The 14,419-nt window shown below is 43.9% G+C and overlaps 1 protein-coding gene across 2 annotated transcripts in view; it reads left to right on the plus strand.

Moving 5' to 3' along the window:
• The first annotated feature begins 271 nt into the window (after nt 1-271).
• Nucleotides 272-14,419, plus strand: part of LOC101543688 (cytochrome P450 3A12-like) — a 39,065-nt gene continuing 24,917 nt past the window's right edge. For both annotated transcript variants that reach the window (XM_055136126.1, XM_004617343.2), the window contains exons 1-6: nt 272-342; nt 2,606-2,699; nt 3,465-3,517; nt 7,757-7,856; nt 12,932-13,045; nt 14,192-14,280. In XM_055136126.1, coding sequence (XP_054992101.1) covers nt 272-342; nt 2,606-2,699; nt 3,465-3,517; nt 7,757-7,856; nt 12,932-13,045; nt 14,192-14,280 — 521 coding nt within the window. The remainder of the gene's footprint in view (nt 343-2,605; nt 2,700-3,464; nt 3,518-7,756; nt 7,857-12,931; nt 13,046-14,191; nt 14,281-14,419) is intronic.

The raw sequence follows: 14,419 nt of genomic DNA on the forward strand, positions 1-14,419 counted from the left end.
TTGCATAGTCCTGTAGGATATACCTTAGCTTGGCTTCCAATTTCATCCGCATTGAATAACCCTACAGTGCTTCCAAACCACCAAATCATCCTAAGTTCAGAGGTTTAGAGAAAGTGACTGGCCCAGGCCCGGGCCCACCCCCTTTCCCAGCAGATAAAGACTCTGGCAGGTGAACCCCCGCAGGCTGGAGTGAGGGACGTGTGCAGCAGAGACCACTAGGAACTGCTCAGCTGGACCAGGAAACCGAAGAGCACAGTGCTCAGGAGTCACCATGGAACTGACCCCAAACTTTCCCATGGGTTCCTGGCTCCTCCTGGCCATCAGCCTCGTGCTCCTCTACCTGTGAGTGTCTGACCGGGCCGCTCTGTCACCTAGGACACGGGGTGCTAATCAGATGGTCTTTCCCTTCTCCAGTTACAGGGTCAAAGGGGTTCCCAGAGGGGAAGGTGTTTAAGTAGACAGTGGGGGTGGGACCCCTGCATCCCATGCCCCCCCAGTCCTTCTCACTCTGTGGCTGATTTGCATAGTGACCTTCGTTGCTCCTGGGGCTCATCTGACATATCATATATTTTGAATAGTGTATTTTGAAAAACTTTATAGTATATATATTTTTTATTGAATCACCATGTGGAAAGTTACAAAGCTTTCAGGTTTAAGTCTCAGTTATACAATGCCCAAAAACCCATCCTTTCACCAGTGCACATATTCCACCACCAAGAATCACAGTATATCTCCCCCCCCAACCCCCCACCCCGCCTGTGTAGCTGATAAAGTTCACTTTACTTTCTCTTTACTTTGATTACATTCAATATTTCAATGAAAAACTCACTATTATTGTTTGGAGTTTCTTTTCTTCCCTCAAATTCGGACCTGCTGAAAAGGAAGCATTTGATAATTTGTTTTCCATTGCTGAGAATGAAGAGATATGAGGTCGTGAGGCCGAATAGCAGCCACGCAGTTATGGATTTCTTTATCTTAGTATTTTAGTAACTTAGTCCAGAGAAATTTCTTCCAGAAGTTGCATCATTGCAAGCTCGTACCTCTCTGCTACTTTATATTCCACATATGAGTGCAATCTTTCTATGTTTGTCTGTTTCTTTCTAACTCATTTCACTCAACATGATACTTTCCATGTTGATCCACTTATATGCAAATTTCATGACTTTATAGTATATATTTTTTTTTTTTGCTTTTTTTTTGGGTCACACCTGGCGATGCACAAGGGTCACTCCTGGCTCTGCACTCAGGAATTACCCCTGGCGGTGCTCAGGGGACCATATGGGATGCTGGGAATCGAACCCGGGTCGGCCGCGTGCAAGGCAAACGCCCTACCCGCTGTGCTATCACTCCAGCCCCAATATAGTATATTTTAATAGTATATTTATCATATATTTTGAAAAGTTTTATAGTATATTTTGATGTTGGAGGAGGAATGCCTTCCATCTTTTCTATAGCTAGGATTGTCAGTTTCAGAGTTTTGATTATTCCCCATGAATTTCAGCCAGTGTAGTCCCAGACTAACCAGAATCCAGCGGGGGCAGATTTAAGTCACCCAGACCTGTGATGCGGTGGGTGGGGGAGTGGCTAGGGCAGCCCACCTCAAGGTGGAAGGAATCCAGTGGGAGAACCTTGGGATTTTATTTTTCATCTTCTGATTTTCTCTGCTTTCAAGACTCCAAATTTGCTGGGGAATATTTGCCTCTGGATCTTCTGGCCCTCCCCCCACCTCAGCACCATTCAGCACAGGGCATGGAGGGCACCATGACTTTGGAGGGGCACAGGACACTGCTCCTCCTTCCCTCAGACTTGGCTCAGCCTTCTCCATGTGCTCCTTCATGAAACCTCCTTCAGAGACTCATTCTCCACCCTGGAAATGAGAACTGTTGACCAATCAACTAGAACTCCACAATGGAAGAAACTTCAGCAAAGGCATCAGACAGTGAACTCATTGCTGCAGAGAGAGCCGGGCTGGGAACCACAGGGCAGTGGTCACATGCCTTCCTGCTGCTTGAGAGAAAGGGCCTGGCCAGGTGCCCAGAGAAGATCTTCATAGCCAAGTCCTACTGGCAAAGCCTCCTGCTCAATTTGTCACACACCGGATTGCTGGGTGGGGCAGACTCCTGGCACGGAAGCACTTTCAAGACTGTAGTCCTCAGGAGAAGATACAAAATTTGCTTCATCCGACTCTGGGGAACATTGTCCTTCTTTATGTTGTCTATAAGTGTCATTTTCTCTGAGCAGGAGGACCTGTGGCTTTGGAAGCCTCTAGAACTGCCCTGCGAGTTGGACTTCCTACTGGCTCTTGTTATTTATTAAATGATTATTATCATCTTATTTTCTCAGGGAGATCCCCATCCAGCGGTGCTCAGGGCTGACTCTTGGCTCTCTCACTCAGAGATACTCTGGTGGTATTCAGGGAGCCACACAGGTGTGCTGGGAATGGAGCCACTGGGCGCAAGTGAGCCTTTACCCCTGGAGTGGCCCCTGCTCAGTGCTGTTACTAGTGCCTCGTTATTACCTCTTTCGCCTGCCTTCTCTCATTACAGGAGCAGCTGACCAGCCCAGTTGCAAAATCTCCATGGCTTCTTTTCTCTTTCCCTTGCAGGTATGGGACCCGCACACACGGATGGTTCAAGAAGCTGGGGGTCCCAGGGCCGACCCCGCTGCCCTTCTTTGGAACTTTGCTGTCCTACCGGCATGTGAGTGAGCTTCGTGCTTTCTGTGTTGTTTTTCTGCTCTGTGGGTCCGGCTTAGTTCCTTGGCAAAGGTGCCCCTTCGTTCGACTGGACAGGCCTGCAGGACCGCTGATCACCAACTGGGTGGTGGTCGCCCCCAGCCCCCAGCCCCTTCCCACCTCTTCCTCCAGCCCACAGAGACATAGAGTCAGGCCCTGCTCTGCACAACCCACGCTTCAGCTATCGCAGCTGACTTGGGCAGCGCAACAGTATAGCAAATAAAAGCAGGAGCAATTGACATTGCTCTGTCCTTGGAGAGGGGACCAACCCCACTTCCATCTTCCACGTTGGGATGAGCTGGCTGTATTCCCCTGCACCTATGTAAGGAGTCCTTGGCATCCTTCATCCAACAGGCCTCAGGGGTCTGGAAGCTGTGCTGAGCCAGGTGCTAGAGGGTCAGATCCCACCAAACATGCCCACTGTTGCCCACCTCTATGGATTGTGGGGTGTTGATTCCCATATGGGAGGAGAGCATAAATGCAGGAGTACAGGAAGTGAGAAGGGCAGGCAAGGCTGGCTTTGCCACCTGCAGAATTGGGGAATGTTCCAGACTTTCTACATTGCTCTCTCTTAAATGTCTCCTCTGTGTCTCTCCTTTCTGTCTGAGCTAGGGCTTCCTCATGATCAAAAGATGGGCAGGATTTGCTTCCAGGGCCTCAAGCCACCTTTGTTCTGTCACAGACCGCTGAAGACTTTTTGATGTCTAATTTCATTTTGTTTCTCCTGCAGGGACTTTGGGACTTTGACTTGAATTGTTTTAAAAAATATGGAAAAGTGTGGGGGTGAGTACTCTGGGAACATCTTTGGGGTTGAGACCTCCATGAGCAGAGATCATCCTTACCAGGCCTCCGGCATGGAGCCTCCACTGCAAAGCTTGATGTCCCCTGTCTGCAGAGAACTCCCAGTCAGGCTGGGAGAGACTGTCACTGGGTTCCTGATATTGGTGGCCCCAGATCTCTAGCGTCATTTTTTGCAGATATCTGTGGTCCCCGTCTTCTCTCTGTCCTTCAGTTATTCAGTCCCCTTTAAACAAACAAATGTCTCTGACTCACATACTTCTAGCCCGCCATCACACACATCTCTACACCCCTTCCTCACAAGTGAATGAAAATTCCAGAATCTCTGTCTATAGTTTGGATTCGCTATTTCCCATGGAACTGGGCTGAGGTTGACATGTAAACAGAGTGGATAATGCTTTTCCTGGGTCATTCTTTATATATTTATATATATATATTATATATATATATATATATATATATATATATATATATATTGGTGTTGGTTTTCTGGGCCACTCGTGGGTGTACTCAGGTCTTACCGTGGCTCTGAGAACAGGACTTATTTCTGGTAGCATTCCAGTGACCTCATGTGGTGGCAGGAATTGAACTGTGGTCAGTTTTGAGCAAGGCAATTGTACTTGCCTTGAACTATTTCCCAAGCCCTTTGATTCCTGTTTTTCTAAACTTGATGCCAGTGAAGACTGTTCCTTAATAGTTAAAATAAATCACCATTCACAAGTTTTGGTAAACAGGGCATGGAAGTCATTCATTATCCTACTTTCAGTTTCTTTATTGACCCATAATTGTTGATGCTCAGTGATTACTCCTAGCTCAGGGCTTATCATGGCTATGTACTCCTGGCAGAGATCAGGGGACCATAACTTGTTGGGGGGAGCAGTCAATCACATGCAGGGCATAAACAATTGAAATATACAGTTGCAGAAACTATTTACATGTATGTAAATAATGTGTGTATAATTTCTGTCTAATATTAAGTCATATGCTTCTTTGCTCTATTTCAATATTACTATTTCTAATGACTGTCCTTAGATATAGTAATATTGAATGAAAATCTATGTTAAATCTATATAGCTATATAATTTTGGATATTAACCCCAAATGCTTTAGGCTTCATCAGTGAATTGCCCTTTTTCCTCTCCACAGAGAAGTTCACAGAGGCTTTAAGTACACTCCTAATCCCCAGAGTTTATCTTTCATTCCCTTTTGCTTTACCTCCCCTTCTGTAGCTACTAAAGTCCCTAAGGCAGGCTAATAAAGTCAAACTTCCGGTGACTTTGGACTTTGTGGGTCTGTTGGATAACATTAGTATGTCTTTTCTCCTCTGTCCATACTCATCCACAAGGAGTTCAAGTCTCATCCAGCAAGGAGTTCAAGTTTTCTGAGTAACTCCCATCATAGTGATCCCGAAGCACCTCCATTTTCTCTGTGCTTATCTTTAATTTTCTGTTGTCCTCTGCTTGCCCAAATCAGAACCTGGGATGACCTGAAAAGTCAGATTTTTATGAGGACTCTAGATTGTGTAAATGCAAGTGAAATATGCTTTTCTCTTTCCCTTATGTCTTTTGCATAGTTTACTTTAGAGAAATGACCTTTTTGTATAGACAAATGAAGATAGTTAATGCTATGCTTTTGTAATGGGAGTTAGTTGACTCCAAATAATTTTTACTCCTGGGGATCTGTGGTATTAAGTCGACTTAAGCTTCAGTTGCCTTAGTTCCTAATACCCCAAAAGGTGGGTCCTTGCGAAGGACATGGATGGACCCAGGGTAAGCCATAAGCTACCCAGGCATTGAAAAGGGACAAGCTGTAAGCTACCCTGGCATCAAAAAGGGACAATCCAAGCTCCATAAAATGTATAATAAGAGTACGGTCATGGACAAACTCTGTCATGACATGACTCAAAAATAAGTAACTGGACAAGGACCCTGATGGAGTTAGGAAAGACTTACTGGCCTGAGGACTATAGTCTGGGATACATAACCAGGTGTCCTCAGGAAGGACCACCCTTTAACTTTAATATATCTCTTACTGTGTCAATACAAAATGACTAAAAATGTTATTAAGAAGTAAATTTAAGGGGCTGGAGCTATAGCACAACTGGTGTTTGCCTTGCACACGGCCGACACCAGTTCTATTCCCAGCATCCCATATGGCCCATTCTTCATCACCAAGAGTGATTCCTGAGTGCATGAGCCAGTAGTAACCCTTGTGCATTGCAGGGTGTGACCCAAAAAGAAAAAAAAGAAGTAAATTTAAGATAACTGTTCAAATGGATACTGGCTAAGAAAAGGGTAAAGTAATACACACTTAGATGGAAATCTGCCCTTGGGTGGATCTCTAAGCTGGGTGAGATTTTGTTCCAGAAGAAGCTTGCCCTGAAGGAAGGGCTTGGCATATGTTGATTGGGCTATCACTCCTACTATATTTTTATGCCCAGCTCCTGAGGTTTTTCTGTAACTATATTCGTGGGACTGGACTGGGGGACAGTGTGAGACTGGACTGGAGCACACGGTGAGATTGGAATAGTGAGCAATGAGATTGGAATAAATGGCGTGCAGAGATTGGAATTAACAACAACTGATCACCAACCAGCAGGGTGGTCCCTCCTCCCCCTTCATACATCCATTGGCAGTGGCACCCAGCCAGCGTGGGGAGGCAGTTCATGGTCACCTAATGCACGATGTGAGTGCCCAAGTTTGAACTCACAGTAGTATAGTAAACTACTTGCTTTTCTCTTTCCCCTATAAACTTTTCATATTTTACTATAGAGCTATGTTCTTTGCTTAAACACAGAATGACCATTAATACTATACTCCTAATATTTTGGATTATAACTTGGAGTATAATTTACTTTGAAATATATTTACTCCTGGGCATCCAACTTAATTACTTGACTCAGGCTTCAGTCGTTTCATAGTAACTAACACCCCAAAAAGCTTGTTTCCACCGTGGAATCTATGGATCAATCCAGGCAGGCAACAAAGCTACCCCGGTTTTGATATGGGGCAGTCTAAAAATCATAAAGCATGATCTTTTATTTTTAAAAAAGAATCACCATGAGATACAGTTACAGACTTGCAAACTATCATGATTACATTTCAGTCATACAATGATCAAGTACCCATCCCTTCACCAGTGCCCATTCTCCATCACCAATCTTCCCAGTAACCCTCCTACCACCCCACCATCCACCCTGCCTCTGTGGCAGGCATATTACCTTTTACTCTCTTCTTTTGAGTGTTATGTTTGTAATAAAGGTACTCTGTGGTCATGGTGTTCGGCCTATAGTCTAATAAAGTATGGTCTTGACATAAACTGTAATGGCCATAAAACAGGACTCCTTGGGGTAGAAAAAGCTAAATTGGCCTGGGGACTTAGTCTGGTACAAAGTCCAGTTGGCTTTTAACCTTAGACTCCCAAGCCCAGAGAACTAAGTTTTAGAATCTGAATTATTACTGAAAGAATCTATATTTCTTACTTTCATATAAATGCAAATATTCATAAGAAGTAAACTTAATTGTTTATTATGTACTAGCAGCAAGGAAAAGAGAAAAGCAATAGAGATGCTTGTCACCCCCGAGCGAATTTCTAAGTATGGCTTCACACAGAGCGTCTCCTTGAGCTAAACCCCCCACAAAAAATAATTTTATCCACCGAAACGCTTTACCTCTGTAAAGGATCCATCACACCTGGCATCCCTGGGTGGACCCAAAAGTCACAGGAGCCACCAACCTTCTGGTTAGCAGCACCTCAACCCTGACTCACTTTTTCTTCAGAATATAATATAATATAATATAATTATATGTTAAATGTGACTTAATGTATAATTGTTAATTCAATAAAATATTTTAAGATGTTAAATTTAATTACAATTAACATTGGGTTTATATTATATTAAGTATAAATATAATATTGAATTAAAAAACCCAAATTTAGCATTTAATTTTATATTGTTTTTTGCTTAATGATTTGCCTGCCTTCTATTACTTACTAGTCCAAGTTATTTTTAATAATATAATACTTAAATGTACAAAATTAATGGAAAATGGTACAGCAACACCCATGTATACCTCTCTTAGACTTGCCAACCCCCCGTATTCTGTCAAAACTGAATTCTAGTCATTCAGATTCCACAAACTCGGGGTGGGAGTTGGGCTTTCATGCAGGGCTCCGGCGGAGAAACTGACTTGCTAAACATAATCAGCTGTTTTCTCACTGCAGGATTTTTGATGGCCCATTGCCTGTGTTGGCTATTACTGACCCAGACATGATCAAAACAGTCCTGGTGAAAGAATGTTACTCTGTCTTCACAAACCGGCGGGTAGGTACGCTTTCATTTGATTGGACACTTGTTAATGGACTCAATGTTCATACCTGGTCATCCACAGGTAGTTTCCAAGTGAAGTTCAAGGATGTCTCATCCCATGTGCCCTTCATCCATGCTCTGGACTGTTGGTTCTGTTCATGCTCTTTTCCCCAAGACCGTCTACATCGCGACAGTTCAACATCCAAGCAGGATGCTGACCTCGGAAGTCTGCACAGAGCTGGCTCAGTTCCCAGCACCATGCATGCTCTCTTGCGTGTGAGGCTCTGTGAAAGGGTCTCATCTGTGCATATTTCTGTGATGTGCCTACAATCAAGACAGAACCTGGGGCCAGGGAGCGAGCTCCAGTGTGGAGCACACACCTTCCATGTACGAGGCCCAGAGCACAGGCCAGTGCTGATGTAGGTCCTCTCTATACACTAGAGAATGACACAGACCTTATCAGGCTCCCCTTAATACTCTTTTATTTTAATTTTCAAATTTTTTAATTACAATATTTTAAAATATTAATTAATTACTTTTAATTGAATCACTGTAAGATAGACAGCAACGAAGTTGTTCATGATTGGGTTTTAGTCATATAATGTTCTAACACCAGTCTACATTTCCCAGCATTAATTTTTTTTCTTAAAACATTTATATTGGGTCACCATGAATACGTAGTTATTCATGATATATCACTGTATCTCAGGGCTTGGAGGAATAGAGACGTTACTGGTGCCCGCTCGAATAAATCGACAAATTGATATCACTGTCATCCCGTTGTTCATCGATTTACTCGAGCAGGCACCAGTAACGTGTCTATTCCTCTAAGCCCTGAGATTTTAGCAGCCTCTCCTTACTCATCTTTCCCAACAATTGGAGGCTCTTTCAGGGTCAGGGGAATGAGACCTATCGTTACCGTGTTTGACATATCTAATACGCCATGGGTAGCTTGCCAGGCTCTGCCTGTGGCGGTGGGATACTCTTGGTAGCTTGCTGGGCTCTCTGGGAGGTATGTATATATCTGTTACTGTATTTGAGATATGAATATGCCATGGGGTGCTTGCCAGGCTCTCTTGTGCGGGCAATAAACTCTTGGTAGCTTGTCAGTTCTCCAAGAGAGAGACTAGGCTATTAGATGTTGCCTGGCCGCATGGCGGCCTTGCGCTTCGGGGAGCTTGGTTTTATAGTCTCTGGATGTTGGCCATTGATGGGATTATGCAGCTGTGGGAGCAGTTTCTGGGTGTTACTGCCTAGCTACTGGAAAATGGGGAATCTGGGTGGAAGAGGCCCAATCCCGATCCAAACAGCCTTGGAGATCTCAGCCCCAGGTCCCGCACACCTGGGTTCCTCTGCCAGTTTCTTCATGCATGAGGCTCATCTGAACGTGTGGAGAGTGGCATGTATATATGTATATATACATATATATTCATGATAGATATCAAGTTATATATAAAGGTATACCAAGTTATATATATTATATATATGTCAAGGTGTATTAAATTATACCTCCCTTTTGCATCCACTGCTTGTTCGAAGTGACTACTTCTCTCTCTCATTGTCAGAGCGGTCCCTTTCCTGACCTATCCCCCTCTTTCATACTGTGACAAGCTATCTACTAAGAACTACTTCTTCTGTCCTTCATTTCTATTACCTTTGGGCAGTATTTAGTCTCCTACCATGTTTCTTTATAATCCACATATGAGTGTGATCATTTTGTGTCTCCCCCTCTCTCTGCCTAACTTCACTCAGCATGATGTTCTACAGATCCATCCATATATCATCAAATTGCATGATTTCCCTTTTTATTACAGCCAGGTGGTATTTCATTGTGTAGATGTACCAGTTTCTTTATCCAGTGGTCTGTTCTTCAGCTCTTGGGTTGTGTCCAGATTCCAGCTACTGTGAACAGTGCTGTAATGAATGCAGGAGTGCAGATGCTTTGTCTGCACGTGCTTGGAGGCCATTAAGGGATATTCCCAGAAGCAGCATTTCTGGGTTGTATAAAAGCCTAATTCCTCCATTTTTGAGGAATGTCCATATAGTATTCCCAAAAGATTGATCTCTCATTAGGTGCATATATATTTAGGAGTGAGATACTCCTGCTGTACATATCTCATGAGAATGACCATCTCTGTTTCATAATGTTTTTAGCCTTAAATCGATGTTGCAATATACAATTTGGTCACTTTGACTTTTTGCTGTTTGCTTGAAATATTTTTTCAAACTTTAACTTTGAGATTTTTGTATTTTCCCTTGATGTCCAAATGTATTTCTTACATACCTTCAGCTCCACACACATTTGTTGTTAGTTCCAACCATTGACCAGTCCTTCTAAGCCCTGCTTTCCTGGCCATGGATATTAATCTTCTATTATATACTATTTTTATATACCATGAATGAATGTAGTCATTCTATATATATGTCCCTCTCATTCTGACTCTTTCACTCAGTGTGATACTCTCCTTGTTGACCCATTTATTGACAAATTTCATGACTTCATTTTTCCAAAAATTGCATAGTATTTCATTGTGTAGATGTGTCATAGTTTCCTTATCTATTCGTCTATTCTGTCTTTTAATTTTTTTTGCTTTTTGGGTCACACACCTAGCTTTTCACTGAGGAATTACTCCTGGCAGTGCTTGGGAGACCATATGGAATGCCAGGGATTGAACCTGGTTGGCCGCATGCAAGGCAAACTCCCTACCTGCTGTACTATCACTCTGGCCCCCATTTGTCTATTCTTGGGCACTATTCAGTATCAATATTGCAAACCACAATACCCAAAATAAGAGAGAGAGAGATAGAGAGAGAAAGTACCTGCTATAGGGGCAGACCGGGGGTGGAGGGTGGGGAGTAATGGGAGGGAACCTGGGTACATTGGTACTGAGAAATGTACACTGGTGAGGGGATGGGTGTTGGAATACTGTATGACTGAAATCCAATCATGGACAGCTTTGTAAGGGTCTATCTCACAGTGACTCAATGAAGAAGTTTTTTTAAATGTGTTTCTTGTAGGCAGCCGTAGGTTAGATTCAACTTTCTACTCTGCCCTGCCACTCTATGTCTATAATTGGTACTTTTAGGCCATTGGCAATGAGTGAGCCATCTTTCTCTAGTGCTCTGTCCTCCCTGCCTAAGCCAGATTTGCTCTCACAAGCTATTTGCTTAGAGTTTTGCATGCTGGTTCCAGGAAGGCTTCTTTGACTTTGACCCTGCCACCACCGCAGCTGGAAGTTATTATTTTTTTTATTGAATCACCATGTGGAAAATTACAATGCCTTCAGGCTTAAGTCTCAGTTATTCAATGCTGAAACAACCATCCCTTCACAAGTGCCCATATTCCACCACCAAAAAACAAACAAACAAACAAACAAACAAACAAACAAACAAACCAGTATACCTCCCATCCCTCCCTCCCTCACACCCTCCACCCTCTCCCCCCCGCCTGGGTAACTGATAATTTTCACTTTACTTTCTCTTTACTTTGGTTACATTCAACATTTCAACACAAAAATCACTATTATTGTTAGGAGTTCCCCATTAGAGTCAGACCTACTGTGAAGAGATATGAGGTCGCGCGGCTGCAATTGCCGCGCGGTTTTGGATTTCTGTACTTTAGCAACTAAGTCCAGGGAAACTTCTTTCAGAAATTGGATCATTGCAAGCTTGTATCTCTCATTAGTGGTCCTCAAAATATGGCGGTCGCTACGCCCATCCCCCTGGCAAGGAAATTGCCAGAGAGAAAAACCTTTCCCCTCCTGGGCAGGCATGGGGCCGCGGCTTAGTTCTGTCTGGAGACATTCTGCAAGGAGCTGCCGGTATCAAAAGTAGTTTAGCTGGCCTCTGGAATCATGCTCTTGCAGCTGTTGTGAGGCTGCACATGTGCGGCCCCCGGGATCACATCTTGGCGGTGAGTGGGGCCAGTGCCACTCACCTTTTCGAGAGCACCCTTAATGTCCCATTGCTGCTGCTTCTACATCTAATCTGTGGTCCTCATAATACGGTGGTCGCCGCACCCTCCCCCCCGCCCCCGGCAAGGAAAAGGCCAGAGAGAAAAACCTTTCCCCTCCTGGGCAGGCATGGGGCCATGGCTTAGTTCTCAGTCTAGAGACATTCTGCAAGGAGCTGCTGGCATCAAAAGAAGTTTAGCTGGCCTCTGGAGTCATGCTCGTGCAGCTGGAGTGAGGCTGCACACGTGCAGCCCCCAGGATCACATCTCGGCGGTGAGCCTGGAAGTTATTTCTTACTATCACAACTAGTTTTATGTGTTTGTGGATGGTGACTAGAATTAGGATGTCGATGTGTGCTCTCTGAGATATGATAAGTGTAGTATCACAAAGCCTGGGTGAGGGATGGCAGCTGCTGAGTACGTCTCCCTAGCAAAGTTCCAACATAATGGTGAATCTGTGGGACCAGGGGTGGGACAGAGGTGGGAGTCCAGTGTCCTTATCAGGGGCCCTGACCAGGCAGATTACTGACTGCTATTAACAGGTACTGGTCAGTATTTTGCACAGCACAGCACATGCAATAAAGAAGTATCTCAGAAGCCCAACAAGCTTAATCACTACACTTTTATTGTGGTGGAGTGTAGTAGCCTTTTCTCCTAAGCTAGATTTTAGCAGAGTAGCCCCCAAAAGAAGACAAAACAAAACCGAAGAAAACAAAAACAACCTTAAGACACTCACTTTTTTGGTTGCTCATACAACATTATAGATAGAGCACAGAGAACTGATCTGAGGCACCAGTTTGCTAAGGTGTCTGGCTATCTCTGAATCACTCTTTACACAGCCCTGGAGAATGTCCTACCCCCATTCCTGTCTGTTCTTATGAGGACACTTTGCTAATCACACGGGACATTGTGTGAAGAAGATTGGAAACCACAGCAGCTGGTGAATGCCTCCTCTACCATCATGGGTATTTGGGAACCCATATTTTGTGATTGTTGAGCACAGGGTTTGATACTAACTATACAGTCACAAAATAGGTGTTAAATAATTGATGGCCCTTTGATAAGTTTTCATACCAATCAAGACCGCCAACATTTATGTTCGCAAAAATGACTTTTTTTTTTTTAAAAAAAACTCTAGCTCTTTGGTTCACTGGGACTTATGAAAAACGCCCTCACTCTGTCTCAGGATGAGCAGTGGAAGAGACTGCGGACTCTGCTGTCTTCAGTCTTCTCCAGCAGAAAGCTCAAGGAGGTAAGAACATAAGAGGAATTTTTAATTAGACATACAAGAGATACTTGAGGGCTAGGTAATTATTTTTTTTTAAATACGGTTTTCTTTATAGGGGCAGTCTGTTGAATCTGATGTTCTTTTTTTTTTTAGTTTTTTAATAATTGTGTTTAATTTCCCAAATATACTTTAAGAGCCAGAGAATGATTTTTTAAATGTTTTATTTTTTTATTGAATCACCACATGAAAAGTTACAAAGCTTTCAGGCTTAAGTCTCAGCCTGAACATTGTATTGATTGTATTGTATTGATTAATACAATGATCAAACACCCATCAATTCACCAGTGCACATATTCCACCACCAAGAACCCCAGTATACCTTCCATCCCACTCTCACCGCCCCCCCACCCCTCCTTGGTGGCTGATGATTTTCACTTTACTTTCTCTTTACTTAGATTACATTCAATATTTCAACAGAAAGCTCTCTATTATTATTTGGAATCTTCCCCCAACAATCAGATCTACTGAAAAGGCATCATTTGATAATTTGTTTTCCATTGCTGAGAATGAAGAGCATATGAGGTCACGCTGCCTCGACAGTGGCCACGCGGTTTTAGATTTCTGGTATTTAGTAATTAAGTCCAGAAAATTTCTGCCAGAAGTTGCATCATTGCAACTGTTTAGTGGGCCTTATAAGATGGCAGTCACCACACCGCTGCCAGGGAAAGGAAAGGCCGAGAATCTGATGTTCTTTTTTTTTTTTTTCCTGTGAAGTAAACATTTTATTTAGAGGTTTCTGAGGGAAGGAGGAAGGGATAAGTGGGAGAGAGAATAGTAAGAATAACATGCTCAAGAGAGAATGCAGGCTTCTCCAAGGGTGGAGAGAGCTCTACACACATCCTAGCACTGGACACGAAAGCATGAAAGTACACATCTCAAGGAGGGAGGTGCGGGCGACACATGTGCTCGGGCACCACATGTGCTCGGGCACCACATGTGCTCGGCCACGTGGACACAAGCAACACATGGGCTCAGGCAGCATATGCGCCTGAGGTTCTTTTATCTGTGTTCCAAGAGAACATTGTAATTGACATTCGAGGGGATACACACTCTTGTTGTGAAAACCACCTTGAGTGTCCATCTTTAATTCAGGGGCTGTATTTTGTGCAGATGTTCCCCATCATTGCCCGGTATGGAGATGCGCTGGTGAGGAATCTGAAGAAGAAGGCGGATCAGGGCACATCCATCAACTTGAAAGTGTAAGTAGGGGTGTGGCTGCGGGGACTCTGGGGCATCCGCTGTGAACACAGCCCACGGGGAGGCGCGCCAGACGCTCGCCACCTAGTGGACGCCCCTGGGAAGGCGTCTGATTTCCCGGCCCGCCCGGTCCACTGCAGG

The sequence above is a fragment of the Sorex araneus genome, chromosome 4 (genome assembly GCF_027595985.1).
Source record: "Sorex araneus isolate mSorAra2 chromosome 4, mSorAra2.pri, whole genome shotgun sequence".
In the NCBI taxonomy this organism is placed as follows: Eukaryota; Metazoa; Chordata; class Mammalia; order Eulipotyphla; family Soricidae; genus Sorex; species Sorex araneus.